The 17,499-nt window shown below is 45.9% G+C and overlaps 1 protein-coding gene across 1 annotated transcript in view; it reads left to right on the forward strand.

The window, feature by feature from the left end:
* Nucleotides 1-17,499, forward strand: part of RHOBTB3 (Rho related BTB domain containing 3) — an 88,302-nt gene that overhangs the window by 38,678 nt on the left and 32,125 nt on the right. The window contains exon 6 of the mRNA XM_040342412.1: nucleotides 13,076-13,423. Within this exon, the coding sequence (XP_040198346.1) occupies nucleotides 13,076-13,423 (348 nt within the window). The remainder of the gene's footprint in view (nucleotides 1-13,075; nucleotides 13,424-17,499) is intronic.

Genomic DNA, 17,499 nt, shown 5'->3' on the forward strand with positions numbered 1-17,499 from the left:
TTCTATTACAAGGGATGTTTACATTCCTTGTAATAGGAATAAAAGTGATCAATTTTTTTTTTTTTTTTTTCAGTGTAAAAAATTATAAAACTAAATAAAAATAAATAAGAAAACCAAAAAAATTTTTTTTAAAGCGCCCCGTCCCGACGAGCTCGCGCGCAGAAGCAAACGCATACGCGAGTAGCGCCCGCATATGAAAACGGTATTCAAACCACACAAGTGAGGTATCGCCGCGATCGTTCGAGTGAGAGCAATAATTCTAGCCCTAGACCTACTCTGCAACTCAAAAAATGCAACCTGTAGAATTTTTTAAACGTCGCCTATCGAGATTTTTAAGGGTAAAAGTTTGACGCCATGCCACGAGCGGGCGCAATTTTTAAGCGTGACATGTTGGGTATCATTTTACTCGGCGTAACATTATCTTTCACAATATATAAAAAAATTGGGCAAAATGTATTGTTTTATTTTTTAATTCAAAAAAGTGATTTTTATCCAAAAAAAGTGCGCTTGTAAGACCGCTGCGCAAATACGGTGTGACAAAAAGTATTGCAATGACTGCCATTTTATTCCCTAGGATGTCTGCTAAAAAAAAATATATAATGTTTGGGGGTTCTGATTAATTTTCTAGCAAAAAAATTGTGATTTTCACATGAAGGAGAGAAGTGCCAGAATTTACCTGGTGGGCAAGTGGTTAAGAGAAAGCAATAACCTCTCCTTCCGCGGATCAAGGTCCTGAAAAAAGGGAAAAGGAAGGCAAGAATATCTTAATTCAAGTGAACACTGGATCAGTGGCGGCCCGCCCATAGGGGGCGCCCGGGCGCCGCCCCCCCTCCCCCAGTCAGTAAAAAAAAAAATCTAAAAAAAAAAAAAAAAAAAAAATTTTTTTTATTTAAACATGTCCCTTTAAGGAAAAAAAATTCCAAAAAAGGTTCTTATGTGCACTGAGTCCGGGCGTCGGGCGCCGGGAAAAGCGCGGTATGGGTAGCGCCACGTCTGTGCAATCACGGGATTGCAGACGTGGCGCTACATTGGCAGCCCAAAAATGCCTTTGTGGCGCGGTCCATCGCGCCACTTGCTTCCGGCGCGATGGACTGCATTGTTATGGCTGGGCGGGTGCATCCACTATTTGTGCTCGTTCCGTCCTGACGTCCCTGGAAGAACAGGAAGTGACGTCGGGACTCGGGGCGCTCAGTGCCAGTACAGGTAAGCTGAGCTATGCCGCCTGCCTCTGCCCCTCTGTAATGGACTGTTTTCTCTGCAAAGTTCGGCGGCAGCAGCTGCAGCTGTCCACCCCCCTTCTGCAAAGATTACCTGTGTTCCAATTTTTTTTTAGTGAATATTCGGCCGAAATCGCGGCACCCCATCCCCCCCCCCGGGGGGGGAGGGGGTGCCGCGATTTCGGCCGAATATTCACTATAAAATTTTTTTTGGAACATTTGGAATTTTTTTTTTTAGTGCACATTTGGCCGAAATCGCGGCACCCCCATCCCCCCTCAGGGGGGGGGGGGTGGGGGTGCCGCGATTTCGGCCGAATGTTCACTAGACATGATGAGCAATTAACCCAGTGCAGATGTAGGCTCATTGCAAGGGTGGATTTTTTTTTAACATTTTCATGGAGTTGGGCATAATAAATGATTTTTAATGTTCAATGCAATGCATAATCTGGGTGAAATGCCAGCCGTCAGCAGCCTGAGCCCCAGGAGAAGATGGGGAGCTACAAGTCCCAGCAGGTTATAATATAAGGCTCCTAGGTGGATGGGAGTCTTATATTATAAACCTGCTGGGACTTGTAGTTCCCCATCTTCTCCTGGGGCTCAGGTGCATGCAATCCACCATCTATGGGACTACAAGTCCCAGCAGTGAGAAAAACTGGACAAAGATGGTGGATTGCATGCACCTGAGCCCCAGGAGACGATGGAGAACTACAAGTCCCAGCAGGTTATAATATAAAGCTCCGAGGTGGATGTATGACTGGACAGTGACACAGTGGGGACAATTGGCACAGTGGCTGTGTTTGATGGCATGGTACAGTGGCTGCATTTGATGGCATGGCACAGTGGTGACAATTGATGGCACAGTGACCACAATTGATGGCATGGCACAGTGGCTGCATTTGATGGCATGGTACAGTGGCTGCATTTGATGGCATGGTACAGTGGCTGCATTTGATGGCATGGCACAGTGGCTGCATTTGATGGCATGGCACAGTGGTGACAATTGATGGCACAGTGGCCACAATTGATGGCATGGCACAGTGGTGACAATTGATGGCACAGTGACCACAATTGATGGCATGGTACAGTGGCTGCATTTGATGGCATGGTACAGTGGCTGCATTTGATGGCATGGTACAGTGGCTGCATTTGATGGCATGGCACAGTGGTGACAATTGATGGCACAGTGACCAGAATTGATGGCATGGTACAGTGGCTGCATTTGATGGCATGGTACAGTGGCTGCATTTGATGGCATGGTACAGTGGCTGCATTTGATGGCATGGTACAGTGGCTGCATTTGATGGCATGGTACAGTGGCTGTGTTTGATGGCATGGTACAGTGGCTGTGTTTGATGGCATGGTACAGTGGTGACAATTGATGGCATGGTACAGTGGTGACAATTGATGGCACAGTGACTGTGTTTGATGGCATGGCACAGTGGCTACGTTTGATGGCATGGCACAGTGGTGCGAATTGATGGAACAGTGGCTGCATTTGATGGGCACAGTGAGGCTTATATTTTTTTTTCTTCTTCGTTTGCGCCCCCCCAAAAATTTTGAGCACCAGCCGCCACTGCACTGGATCCTTCTAGCCAATAAGGTTGGGTGAGTATTTAACATCACCCTTCTTGTACAAATAATTAAGTATGGCTCTATACAAATAAAGTTGCCAATACTCTCTTGCGGAGGCAGCCGCAACCAAGAACACCAATTCCCGCTTTAGAAGGATAAAGGGAAATATTTATGGTGCATCAGCCCAAGGTGCTGACTCTGTAAGCCAGCATACTGGATCCAATCCTCCGAGCACAAGGGCGCCTTAACTGGCGGACTTATACCTGTCACCCCTTGTATAACGGCCCAGATCAAGAGTGTGCCGAGATCGGACCCTTGATGGAACTTAAGGCCAGCTCCATCTCTTTTCCAATGTAGAAAGGTAAGAATTTTACCTAGGACCTACTACCAAGGATTCCACCCCTTGGTTTCACACCAGGAATATGGGCCTTCCATATCCTAGGATATCTGGTCCTGGAGGCCAGCTGTCCTGTATGAATCAAGGTAACTGCCGCTGATTCTGTACGCCCCGATCCTCAAGAATGCAGGCTATAACAGCCAGACCATTAATACACATGTATGCAAGACAGGATGTAACCCTGCAAAGCAGGCCTGGACAAGCTGTAAGGGACCCTGGGTCCTCTACGATCAGTTCTGCTGTCCCTGCGCAGTAAGGTTGTATGGGCTATGCTGGAGCAATTAAGCCAGCTTCCGTTCTCTTCTGATGTAGCATGGAAGCAACGAAGGTTGCGGCCCTGGGGGGAGATAACACATAAACCAGCGACAACTGGGTCCCCAGGGTCACTAAAAAATCTGTCCCGCATGCGGGTGGATCCTTTGGCCTTGACACAAAGTTGTTCAACCTCTTGTTGAACCTGGACGTCAACACCCTTTATGTGCAGGGTAACGTTTCTGTGACATTTGGTCAGAAAAAAGTCGGGGTGTAGAGGCCAATCTCCCGGACCCGATTGTTGATGGCTCCAGCAAATCGCCTGCCAATCTAGCATTCCATGAAATTACAATTGACAATAGGCAAGGCACAAGCTCTTCTCTGGTAACCAAAGTAAACCACTAGAGAGGCATAGTCAGATTGTATTCAGACAGAGCAACCCTGTAACCTAAACGTTCAGGTCCTTAAGCCGGATGCTCCATCCGTAGCTCTAGAAAGCTAGCAGATAAGGCTCCCTAGGAGCTTGACCACCTTCCCTGTGCCGTGGTCTCTTCCAGGCCTGGATTCTATCCCTAGAGGCCAGTCCTCGCAACCTGCTCCCAGGTAACGGGTATGAAGGATATTCCCTTCTGCCAATCATTCAGTTAAGAACCCTAAACTGAAATTCCAGCATATCCCTGGGACAAGACTCCTAGGATAATGCTAAGTTAGGATCCACTCGTTCCAGGCCGACAGAGCAAAGTTTATATCAGCCTTGAATAAAACTGAGCATAGGGAACTGTGTTTGAATAAAGACAGCATATTCCCTCTAGACTGGGATCCCAACCCAGGAGTTCCAGATAATTAATCATGCTGGACTCCCCTAGGCCCAGCCATGCTACTGACTAATCTGTCAGCATGGGTTTGCCTCGGAATGACATTACTGCTAAACTCTGGGCCTTTAGCCCTGCTAGAGGCGGGCCCTAGCAGCCTTGTAAATAAACACACATGCAAATAGCTCCCCCTATGTGCATGTGGCAACCTTTAAAGCCATATGCCTCTATGGAAGCGTGTGTTCATAGAAGCGTGAGTTCATAAGAATATGTTTTCCGCAAACACACAAAAAAGGGGGCGTGCTGTATACACGCATACATATAGCATGTGAGCCATGAACAAGCATCCTGCAAGCAAGTATGCGCCTATGTAAGGCCAAGGAATCCTGTATAATTAAGGAAACCTAATTATAATGCCTCCTAAGTCAAACTCTAGGCAAACATGCATTCTTATGCGATTCAGCAAATTTTCATGCGATCCAACATCTATGCATCTTAAGCACTCCTGTGCGGACAAGTACCCTTGTGGGACCAAGGATTCTTGTATGATCGAGCACCACTGTGCGATCCAGCAATTTTTTTTTTTTTTTTTGCAATTAAGCCCTTTAATGCGATTTTTGGCATTTTTGCGGACACAACCTCTCTGTGTGACCAAATATGCCTGAGTAATCCAGGACTCGGGTGATCAGATAACCATGTGTGAACCCGCATCTTTATGCACTCCAGCATCTTTATGCGATTTCAGACCTTTTTGTGGAAAAAGGCCTCTCTGTGTGACCAAATATCCTTGGGTAATCAAGGATTGTGGTTTGTAAGGTAAACCTGTGTGATTCCGCATTTCTATGCACTCCAGCATCTTTATGCGATTTTAGGCATTCCTGTGGAAACACGCCTCTCTGTGTGACCAAATACCCTTGGGTAATCAAGGATTCGGGTTATCAGGTAACCATGTGTGATCCCGCATCTTTATGCGATTTCAGGCACTCCTGTATAAAACAAGCCTCTCCGTACGACCAAATATCCTTGGATAATCAAGGACTCGGGTTATCAGATAACCATGTGTGATGTCGCATCCTTAAGCCCTTAAGCATTTCCATGCGATTTTAAACATGCCTATGGAAACAAGTCTCTCTGTTTGACCTAAATAACCTTGGGTAATCAAGGACCTGGTTTATCAGGTAACCATGTGTGATCCCGCATCTTTATGCACTTAAGCATTTTCATGCGATTTTAGGCATTCCTGTGGAAACAAGCCTCTCTGTTTGACCTAAATAACTTTGGGTAATCAAGGACCTGGTTTATCAGGTAACCATGTGTGCTCCCGCATCTTTATGCACTTAAGCATCTTTATGCGATTTTAGGCATTCCTGTGGAAACAAGCCTCTCTGTGTGACCTAAATAACCTTGGGTAATCAAGGACCTGGGTTATCAAGTAACCATGTGAGATCCCGCATCTTTATGCACTTAAGCATTTTTATGCGATTTTAGGCACTTTGCTGTGATTAAACACCCTTATGTAAACATATAAAATCATACGAACAAAATAACATGTCTCTTTATGTGATCAACAATAAAACATACTTTGTTACCGGTTTTTACCCCACATGCATTTTGAACATTCCAAACTCATGTACTTCATGCAAACATGTGGACTGTAAAGAGGCAGTTATGCTCTGCAGATGTGCGTCTCCGCAAACCTGCAACGTTAGCCATGTGCACAGCAGCAAATGTGCACCCCCCCTGTTGTGCATTCGGTTAGCCTGAAGCCAACACCAGGATGAGGACTTTAAAGAGACAGAGGCTCTGGCCGTCTAGGCTAAGTGAAGTTATATGCAGCTTGGATCTCTGAAAAGACTGCAGCTGCAACCAGAGCTTTTGGGGCTTCTGATAGTTTTCTCCTCATTAACACCTGTTATCTGTTCACTGACAGTGAACCTTCATCCTCAGGTCTTTCAATCCCTTGTTTGAGGAATTAGAGCAGGGAAAGGGACACACCCTGTTTTCTGCTTGTGAGGCTGCTGTGAATATAGCAGTTAACCTCTTATAGACCTATACATGCAATGCAACAAAACATATGCAGAGTGCTGCAATGTTGGGGGAGGCTCACGCCTGACAGGGCTGATAGCTAATTATGTGAGCTATCTTAAGTCTCTACAGGGGAGGATAGTATCATGCAAGCATGATAAAAAAAAGGGCCACCAGATTTAGGTGGTGATACCCCTTCCTACCCCTGAACCCTCTTTTACGGGGAGACAAAAGAGTCCTAAGCAAAAAGCAGAGGAACTTTAACCCTGGTGCATCAACAGCTGAACTTAGTCTAGCAAATAATGCTTGCTAACACAGCTAGATGCCGAGTAGGTGTCTTAAATTAATCTGTATCCAATTTCCACAAGGTGCTTACGTGCTCAAGCTACCGTGTCCCCCTGGCTTCTCTGACGTCTGGGCCTTTTGAAGGGGCCGCCCTGTGTCTGCACCATGAGCCGGCGCACGTGCGCCAGCGGCAACCACATCGTCCCCCCGCCTTCAAAGCGCGCCCCTCTCACGCACGCGTGCGTAGGGGAATGGTGGAGGCGGGGGGAGAGGGAGATCCCCCAAGGAGCCGTAGAGACTACGAGGGACCCCCCCCATCGTGGCAGAGCCTGAAGCGGAGGCAGTAAGCCGCACCCTAGATCAGCTAACCTTGAGCTTCCGTTTCTGGAAAGCATGGCAAGCGAAACACCCGGCATGTCCTCTTAGGGCCCTTCGTGGAAAACAGATAAGACATACTCATGTAGGGGTACCAACCTCATGAATGGGAGATCTATGGGTATTACAGCCATCCTGTCTCAACAGACATAGTGGTTCCTTTGCCAAGGCATACATGCATTATAGGCAAGACCCAATAGCCCCTTCAGCGGAGGACTAGGACCCACTAGGGGAGGTATATGGGTGCCAGAGCCATCCTGTCTCAAAAGACTTTGTGGTTAAGTTGCCCATGCATAGAAGCATAAAATAGGCGAGACCCATAATCCCCAATGGAGAACCCACTGTCGGACCAAGTCCCGTAGGTACCTCCGCTTACCTTTTCACGCTGCAGGGTATTGCAAAGCAAGAGGCCCAGCCTTCACCCCTCAACGCGGGCTTCGTCTCAGACCTTCAGGGACTGGGGTTCATAGCAGGTCACCTCTCCCCTGGACCTATATAGCACCCTGGCAACAGAAAAAATATTTGGTCTTTGACATCGACCAATGTACTGGAACCCAGGGTCCAGCTCTCAGAGAGAAGCATTATAGGCAAAACCTCGTTCTTCGTACCAAGGCCCGGGTACCGTCCACTTTGGCTATGAAGCACCTTGGACGGATCCGGATTTTATGGAGGCTTTTTACATCCAGCATGGATCCCTCCAGTGGAGCTCCTCAGAGCACATGTTAATTCGTGACCAACACCTTAGACACTGGTGAAAAAACTGAGGTGCTCCCAGTATGGGAGGGGTTATATAGGGAGGGAACTTCCTGTTCTAATTGATTACACCAGTGTCCAGCACCTGATGGTGGAATATAACCCAGATAGTAATGATTAAGACTCTGTGTCCCGTGATGTACGATAAAGAAAACGGCATGGGTTCCCCCTCAAAGAGCATACCAGGCCCTTGGGTCTGGTATGGATTTAAAGAGGAACCCCTACACTGAAAAAACAGCGTGGGGGTCCCCCTAAGTTCCATACCAGACCCTTATCTGAGCACGCAGCCCGGCCGGTCAGGAAAGGGGGTGGGGATGAGCAAGCGCCCCCCCCCGAACCGTACCAGGCCGCATGCGGTCCCCCCACCCCAAAGTACCTTGTCCCCATGTTGATGAGGACAAGGGCCTCTTCCCGACAACCCTGGCCGTTGGTTGTCAGGGTCTGCGGGCGGAGGGCTTATCGGAATCTGGGAGCCCCCTTTAATAAGGGGGCCCCAGAACCCAGCCCCCCATCCTATGTGAATGAGTATGGGGTACATCGTACCCCTACCCATTCACCTGGGGGAAAAAGTGTCAAGAAAAAAAAAAAATACTACACAGGTTTTTAAAGTCATTTATTAGGCAGCTCCGGGGATCTTCTTATGACTTTGGGATCTTCTTCCAACTCTCGGCTCTCTTCTCCCGCTCTCCGGTGCCTTCTCCCGCTCTCCGGTGCCTTCTGCCAGGCTCCTCCGCTATCTTCTTTCAGCTCTTTTTCTAGCATTGGCCCGGTCTTCTCTGTCATCTTCTTCCGATGTTGACATGACGCTCTCTCCCACTGTAATGCCGTGTGCAACAATTTATATAGGCATGAGGCGTGGTCACCGGGTGATGTCACCTGGTGACCCCGCCCCTTATGACGTCACAGTCCCATCATGCCCTGGGAAGAAGACTACGGAGAAGACCGGTCCAACGCTAGAAAAGGAGCTGGAAGAAGATAGCGGAGGAGCCCGGCAGAAGGCCCACGGTGAGCGGGAGAAGAGAGTCGGAAGAAGACCCCCGAAGTCGGAAGAAGACCCCGGGAACTGTCTAATAAATGACTTTAAAAACCTGTGTAGTGTGTTTTTTTTTCTTGACACTTTTTCCCCCCAGGTGAATGAGCTAGGGGTACGATGCTCATCCACATATGGTGGGGGGCCAGGATCTGAGGGCTCCCAGATTCTGATAAGACCCCTGCCCGCAGATCCCGACAACCAAACGGGTTGTCAGGAAGAGGCCCCATCCTTTCCTGACCGGCCGGGCTGCATGCTCGGATAAGGGTCTGGTATGGATCTTGGGGATTCCCCTTTAAATCCATACCAGAACCAAGGGCCTGGTATGCTCTTGAAGGGGGAATCCATGCCTGTTTTTTATTTAAAATTTGGCGTGGAGTTCCCCCTCAAGATTCATACCAAACACAGTGCCTGGTATTGGCAGGGATTCAAGTCGGATCCCCATTAATTGAAAGTCGGTCGTATGACGGCTTCAAGTCAGAGGGCAAAGTTGGATCCAAAGTGGTACGGCTGTCATGTCGCACCAGTGTAAACCCAGCCTTATACACACACTCTAATTACAAGCAAACAGATCACAGGTGAGGATGGTTACCTTTAATAGCCAGTCAAACCCCTTTGTATCCACTTGTGTGCATGTTTTCAGGCCAAAATCACCAGGGTATATGAACTTTTGATCAGGGTAAATTGGGTAGTTTCTGTTGTGATTATGATTTAAAAATAGTAAACACAGTTGATTGATAATAAATAGCTTCAGCCAAACACAGTGGCGGCCCGTCCATAGGGGGCGCTTTGTAAATGTCACTTTAACCAGTTCCCGACCCCCGCATGTACATGTACGTCCACAATATGGCACGTACAGGCACATGGGCGTACACGTACGTCCTCGCCTATTAGCGGGTGGGGGGTCCGATCGGGACCCCCCCGCTACATGCGGAGGTCGGGTCCGCTCGGGGAGCGATCCGGGACCACGGCGCGGCTATTTGTTTATAGCCGCTCCGTCGCGATCGCTCCCCGGAGCTGAAGAACGGGGAGAGCCGTGTGTAAACACGGCTTCCCCGTCCTTCACTATGGCGGCGCATCGATCGCGTCATTCCCTTTATAGGGAAGACACGATCGATGACGTCATTCCTACAGCCACACCCCCAAACAGTTGTAAACACATACTAGGTGCACCCTAACTCCTACAGCGCCACCTGTGGTTAACTCCCAAACTGCAACTGTCATTTTCACAATAAAGAATGCAATTTAAATGCATTTTTTGCTGTGAAAATGACAATGGTCCCAAAAATTGGTCAAAATTGTCCGAAGTGTCCGCCATAATGTCGCAGTCACGAAAAAAATTGCTGATCGCCGCCATTAGTAGTAAAAAAAAAAAAAATAATAAAAATGCAATAAAACTATCCCCTATTTTGTAAACACTATAAATTTTGCGCAAACCAATCGATAAACGCTTATTGCGATTTTTTTTACTAAAAATAGGTAGAAGAATACGTATCGGCCTAAACTGAGGAAAAAAAATGTTTTTATATATGTTTTTGGGGGATATTTATTACAGCAAAAAGTAAAAAATATTGCTTTTTTTTCAAAATTGTCGCTCTATTTTTGTTTATAGCGCAAAAACTAAAAACCGCAGATGTGATCAAATACCACCAAAAGAAAGCTCTATTTGTGGGGAAAAAAGGACGCCAATTTTGTTTGGGAGCCACGTCGCACGACCGCGCAATTGTCTGTTAAAGCGACGCAGTCCCGAACTGTAAAAACACCTTGGGTCTTTAGGCTGCATATTGGTCCGGGGCTTAAGTGGTTAAGAGTGATCAGGCGCCGGACATGCGGCGGTCTATGGAAAGCTTCCCAGCCTGCAATCAGCTGATCGCAGGCTGGAAAGCTGATTTGCCCGTGTTTAGGGCGTGTGCAGGGCGCAAGCTGTGCGCCCGCACACACTCCCACTGTCCTTTCATTCGTTAAAATGCCCTAGTGGTGTGATGGGATTGGTCAGCGGGGACCGAAGTAGAGGTCAGTTGGAAGTGCCATTTAAATCACTTCCGGTTTCTGGAGTGTTCGTGGGGGCATCAGAGGAGCGGCGTCATTGAAGGTAAGCAGTTACTTTCATACCTCCATTCCCCGCAGCTAAATCCATCCATGCCTGCCACCACCAGCCGAACCACCACCGTGCCCCGCAGCATCTCCCCGCGCTAGTATTGCCACTGACAGCCAGCCCCGTCACCACCAGCACCCCCCCCCCCCCAGTTGGAAGCGGAATTCCCGCTCCCCTCTCCAGGGTTCCGCCGAGCAGCACTGCACACAGCTTCAAGTCTGTATGCTCTGATCGAACTGACTGTGTGAAGGGAGGAGGGGGGAGGAGGGGGGGGATTCTGCTTCACCTTTTCCCCAAGCTATTCACTCGTAATCTGCTGGTGGCTGACCTCTCCTGCCAGGCACATGTCTCTGTCTTCACCAGCAGATTACGAGTGAAAAGCTGGGAGGAAAGGTGAAGCAGGACCCCCCCCCCTCCCCCTCTTCACAGTCAGTGCTGCTCCGAGCATACAGACTTGAAGCTGTGTGCAGCTGGACTCGAGAGGAGAGCAGAAGGGGGGGGGGGGATGGGGGACTGCTGATTGTAGTAAATGTTTCTCCCATTCACCACTAAATCTCTCTCTCATCTGTCTGTCTTATCTATCTCTCATTCTTCCCCTTAGACCCAATGTCTATCTATCTGATTATCTATCTATCTATCTATCTATCTATCTATCTATCTCTCTCTCATTCTTCCCCTTAGACCCAATGTCTGTCTATCTGATTATCTATCTATCTATCTATCTATCTATCTATCTATCTATCATTCTTCCCCTCAGACCCAATGTCTGTCTATCTATCTATCTATCTATCTATCTATCTGTTTATCTATATGTTTATCTATCTATCTATATATCTATGTATCTGTATATCTATCTATATCTATCTATCTATCTATATCTATCTATCTATCTATCTATCTATATGTTTATCTATCTATCTATCTATCTATCTATCTATCTATCTATCTGCATATCTATCTATCTGCATATCTATATATCTACAGTATATGTATATCTATCTATCTATGTATCAGTATATCTATGTATCTATCTATCTGTCTGTCTGTCTGTCTGTCTGTCTGTCTGTCTATCTATCTATCTATCTATCTATCTATCTATCTATCTATCTATCTATCTATCTATCTATCTATCTATCTATCTATCTATCTGTCTGTCTGCCCCCCCCTCCTACCCAATGTTTATCTATTTCTCCATCTGTCTATTTATCTGTCTGCATATTTATCCATCTGTCTCTATTTCCACACAATGCCTGTCTGTCTTTCTATTGGTCTGTCTGTATATATATATGTAGGACCTATTGTGGGCGAGTGACCGGGGGGGGGGGGGGGGGGGGTTGGTTGGGGCTTTGTTTGCGCCCCCCCAAAATAATGGAGCACCAGCCGCCACTGGCCAAACACTAACCATGGAGTGAAAAAAATGTTTTTGTGATGTCATTCATATTCTCTGAAAAATGGCCAAGAAATCATAAATTCTGCCAGGGTATGTAAACTTATGAGCACAACTGTGTGTGTGTATATATATATATATATATATATATATATATATATATATACAGACAGACAGACAGACAGACAGACAGACAGACAGACAGACATATACACACACACACACATAAAGGCATGCATGTGTGTTTGAGCTTTGGGGTGCAGGTGAGCGCTGCTGTCTCTAATGATTGCATCTTGAGTTATTGTGGTTGGTAAACAAGCATTTTACAACAGGCTGTAGAGCAATAGATAAAAATACAAAAAAATTACAGAAAATAAATGTATTTTTGTGCCTGCAGGAGGAGATCTGCTGTAAAAATAAACATGTTACAGTGTTCTGCATTGAACAGCCCATTCAAAATGAATGGTTGAATGAAAGCCATTCCAAAATCAAATGTTAACCAGCAGACACTGCTGCCCACAACTTGTTGGGGAGAATAAATCATTACCAAAATCATAATCAATACCAGTTGGAAGATGTTATCTGATTGCTTGTACTTCCCTCACCTTAGCCCTGTAGACTAAACACAACTGCTTGAACAATGTAGCTGTTTGAGTTTAGGGAGCTGGTAGTTCGCATAAATGCCTGAGGACAGTTTGATTGTCCCTGCGGATATTAATGTCTTTAGAAGAGTTATGTTTGGCAAAAAAAGGCTGTGTCAAATTAGTGTAAGTTTTTGTTGCTACTTATCTGTAACAAGCATATGATATATCAGTGGCAAAAGTTGGACAACTAGAGGTCTAATGTTTTGGGATTTTTTTTATTTTTTTTTACAGAAAAGATGCCAGTGTTAAAACATGAACCTTCACGATATATATCGGACATGCAGGATCTGCTGGTTCGCTGCCAATGTGAGGATGTCATCTTCTGTACAGCGGAGTTAAGGCCGGTGTGTGGAGCCCACAGAGTAGTGCTGTGTAGTGTCAGTCCTGTCTTTGCGCTCCTTTTTGCCGCTACCTCGTGCAGAAATATCTCTGACCCCTGCATATACAAGACAGCACATTTCCTATTCTCTCTGTATGAAGAATCTGCAGGCACTGCACACAATTCTCCAGTCAGAGTCATTGTTAAAGACTGCGACTTCCATACGTGCTTACCCAACATTCTTAACTTTATTTACTCAGGTAATACATCTATATTGCCATTTTCTTTTTTATTACCATAACATTACTTCCTTTATATTGCATGTAACCTGCATGCCATGTTTTGTTGCTTTGACCTAGTAGAAATTTAGATGCACCAGATGCAGATTAGATATTATTGCCATCTTCATGTGACCCCAGATTTACCAAAGCTTGCCCAGTGATGCGATAGTCACTTTTGTTTTTTTTTGTTCACCCTCTACTTGGTCATGATAGCCCAGTACATTTCAAGAAATCTGAAGCAGTTGAGCTAAAACTAAGAAATATATTTACACAAACAGGTGTCATTGTACAGATTCCATGGTTCAAGGCTAGACCAACTTAGAGTATATAACATGTTCACTTGTGTTCCTGTTTTCACAGGACAGCTTCTATGTATTCATATTGTCACTACAATAATATATAATAGCCGTTGCAGGTTTTTTTTTCATTTCATGAAATCATTGACATGGTTCAGTGGCATAAAGTATACCACTATACTGTGATCAGACGCCTGTATTTAGATTATACTGTATTTGATTAAAGAGGACTTTTTAGTGTGCCAATAGTAGCAGTCATTATTGGAGCATACAATAGTTTCCTTTCACACATTGCCACTCTCTTTCCAATGAATCCTGTATTTCACTATGGGAATTTATATCTTTTTTTTTAAAAGTTAGAGATGCTTATGCCTCGTACACACGACCAGTTTTCCTGTCTGGAAAACTGCCATGGCAGCTTTTGGCCAGGAAAACTGGCCGTGTGTATGTTCCATGGCAGTTTTCCCGACAGGAAAACCGCCGGGAATCCTGGCGGGAAAAATTAGAACATTTTATTTTTTTTTCTGCCGGGATTCCCGGCGGTCTTTTTGCCGGCAGTTTTCCTATGGGAAACACTGAATGAATAAATAAATGAGTGACTTGTATAGCGCTACACATGCGAACTGAATCGCCTCTAGGTGCTTTTTGCAGCCAGTGTCTTCTTGGCTGGTGCTGTCATTTACCCCGTAGGATCTCAACATGCTTGGGACACACAGTCGTACACACATATATTCATATATACTGGGCCAATTTGGACAGGATCCAATTAACCTACCAGCATGTCTTTGGAAACAGTGGGCCAGATTCATCAAGAGATACGACGGCGGATCTCCTGATCCGCCGTCATATCTGTGAGAGCCAACGGTCGGATCTGTGAGATCCCACGGTCGGAACTATGCGACTGATTCATAAGAATCAGTTCCGCATCGATCTCCCTTAGATCCGACTGGTGTAAGTGACTTACACCAGTCGAATCTTAGGCTGTAATCTCCCGCCGGCCGCTAGGTGTCGTCGCTTTTTTTTACACGTCGCATATGCAAATGAGGAGAACCGCCGATTTACGTCCGTACGCCCGCCCGTCGCTCGTTTTCAACGTCGTTTGCATTCGGCTTTTTCCGGCGGATAGCTACCCCTGCTAATATGAGGGGTAGCTAATGTTAAGTATGGCCGACGTTCACGCGCCGAGTTTTAAATTTGTTACGTCGTTTGCGTAAGTACGTCGGGAATACGGCTGGCCGTAAATAACCTAGCCGCCGAAAACAATGACGTCCTAGCGACGTCATTTGGAGCATGCGCACTGGGCTTTTTCGCCAACGGCGCATGCGCAGTTAAATCGCCACGGGAACGCGCCTGATTTAAATTGTACACTCCCTCTAGCCATGGAATTTGCATTCCGCCGGGGGGGAATTAGGATCCGACGGTGCAATTTGCGAGGTAAGTGCTTTATGAATCATGCACTAGCCTCGCTAAATTGCACCGGCGGATCGTAAAACAGGTAGATCTGGCGGATCTAAAGATCCGATAATCTACATGAATCTGGCCCACTGTGGTGGAGCATACACACGACCGGAATTCCCGGCCAAAGCTCTCATGGTAGTTTTCCTGCCAGGAAAACCGGCCGTGTGTAGGGGGAAAAAAGCTGCCGAGGAAGTTCTCGGTTTTCCCAGCGGACTTTTTACCACCGGGAAAACTGATCATGTCTACGGGCCATATATGTTATTCTTTTGAGGGAGAACACTATTTAAATTGTAGAGTCAGTTTAGACTGGTGCCCTCCAAGTAGGCTTAGAGCTAAACTCTCATAACAAAAACTTTAAATATATATAAAATATATACAGTAAAAGATATAAATCTACGTTGTGTGCACCAAATACTTTTGCAAACTCAGATATTAAAATAGCAGTGACATCATCACTGTGCTGCCCATTGCCTTTGCAGAAAGAAGAGCTATGGGAGCGGCCCTGCCATCTACAGGCCACATGCCAAAAAGACAAGACCAGTCACCCTGCACAAGGAAAGAGAGCAGCAGTGATTAGTCTTTATAGCAGTGACTGCCACCTGCACAGAGGCAAAGTTGCATTTCATTTTACTGCAAAGATCTGGAGATTGAAAAAATAATACACATGCCTCTTGTAGTTAGACAATATTTGCTTTTCCAGGAAGTTAACCTTAAAGTGGTTGTAAAGGTTAATTTTTTTGTTTTACAATTCAAACATGTCATACTTACCTCCACTGTGCAGTTCGTTTTGCACAGAGTGGCCCCAATCCTCCTGTTCTGGGGTCCCACGGCAGCTCTCAGCTCCTCCCCGCAATTGCTAACCCCCTCAAGGAAGCTCTCTCCCGAGGGGGTTACCTTGCGGGCACGCTCCCTGTCATACACTCGGTGTCCATAGACGCAGTGTATGACTCGGTCCCGCCCCCCCCCCCCCCCCCCGGTGGCCGCGTCATTGGATTTAATTGACAGTAGTGGGAGCCAGTGGTTGCACTGCTATCAATCTATCCAATCAACGCTGAGACTCTGTGGAGAAGAGGATGCCGGGGACGAGCCAAGCAGGTGAACGGACTCAGGTAAGTAAAACGGCGGGTGCTGGGGGCCCTTGATTGCCAGGTGTTTTTTCACCCTAATGCATAGGATGCATTAAGGTGAAAAAACATGAGGGTTTACAACCCCTTTAAAGAGTGAAGATGCATCTAATTTGTAATACCTGCTCCAATAGTTTTCTTTAAAAAAAAACACATGACATAGTTTATCAAGAAACTCTAGTTTTACAGGCTTACCTGTCATTATTGCCACCATTCTTAAAGTGACCTGTTGCTTTACAGTAAAATATTGTGAGCAAGCAAGACCAGAGAGAGGTAATAACAGCCATGCCACATGCAAATACCATTTATAGTAAATAAGCCCAGAGTCACATTTACACTAGGATAATATAAAAGTTGTTCTTTGAAATGAAACTTCACTTCTGTTGAGAAAAGGACACTCCTTTTTGGGTGGGTAAAGAACATTGTTGCAGATTTCTACATTTTTCTGTTCTGAAAAAATTGCTGTTTGTTTCATCATGTCCTTTCATGATTAATTCCTGAATGGGAGGGTCTGCCTTTTATTATAATCAAATGGTGTACTTTTAGCATTCTAAGGAGAAAGCTGTATCATGTGCCCCTTTAGTAAGGAGCGTCTCACCTAATATGAACTATACCTGTACTAGTTATAAAATGACTAAACCATGCTCTCCTTTCATAAGGTGTCTGACCTTACCTTATGACCGGTTTCACAAATATGCTTTGATTTGACAGTGTAAAGCCTCGTATCAGTCCATCCGATGAGAATGGTCTGAAGGACCGTTGTCGTCGGTTAACCGATGAAGCTGACTGATGGTCCGTCGTTCCTACACACCATCGGTTAAAAAAACGATTGTGTCAGAACGTGGTGACGTAAAACACAACGACGTGCTGAAAAAAACAAAGTTCAATGCTTCCAAGCATGCGTCGACTTGATTCTGAGCATGCGTGGATTTTTAACCGATGGTTGTGCCTACTAACAATCGTTTTTTTCCCATCGGTTAGGAATCCATCGGTTAAATTTAAAGCAAGTTGGCCTTTTTTTAACCGATGGTTAAATAACCTCCTAGTCTTTTGCCTCCTTTATTCCATAGCACGGTGATCACCAGGGCATCAGTGCTCAGTGTCATGTTTTCAGATCTGTGGTGGGGCGTTGGTAGCTCAAATTAATGGGCTAAATTAACACAATGGGCCAGATTCA

Source organism: Rana temporaria, chromosome 1 (assembly GCF_905171775.1).
Source record: "Rana temporaria chromosome 1, aRanTem1.1, whole genome shotgun sequence".
In the NCBI taxonomy this organism is placed as follows: Eukaryota; Metazoa; Chordata; class Amphibia; order Anura; family Ranidae; genus Rana; species Rana temporaria.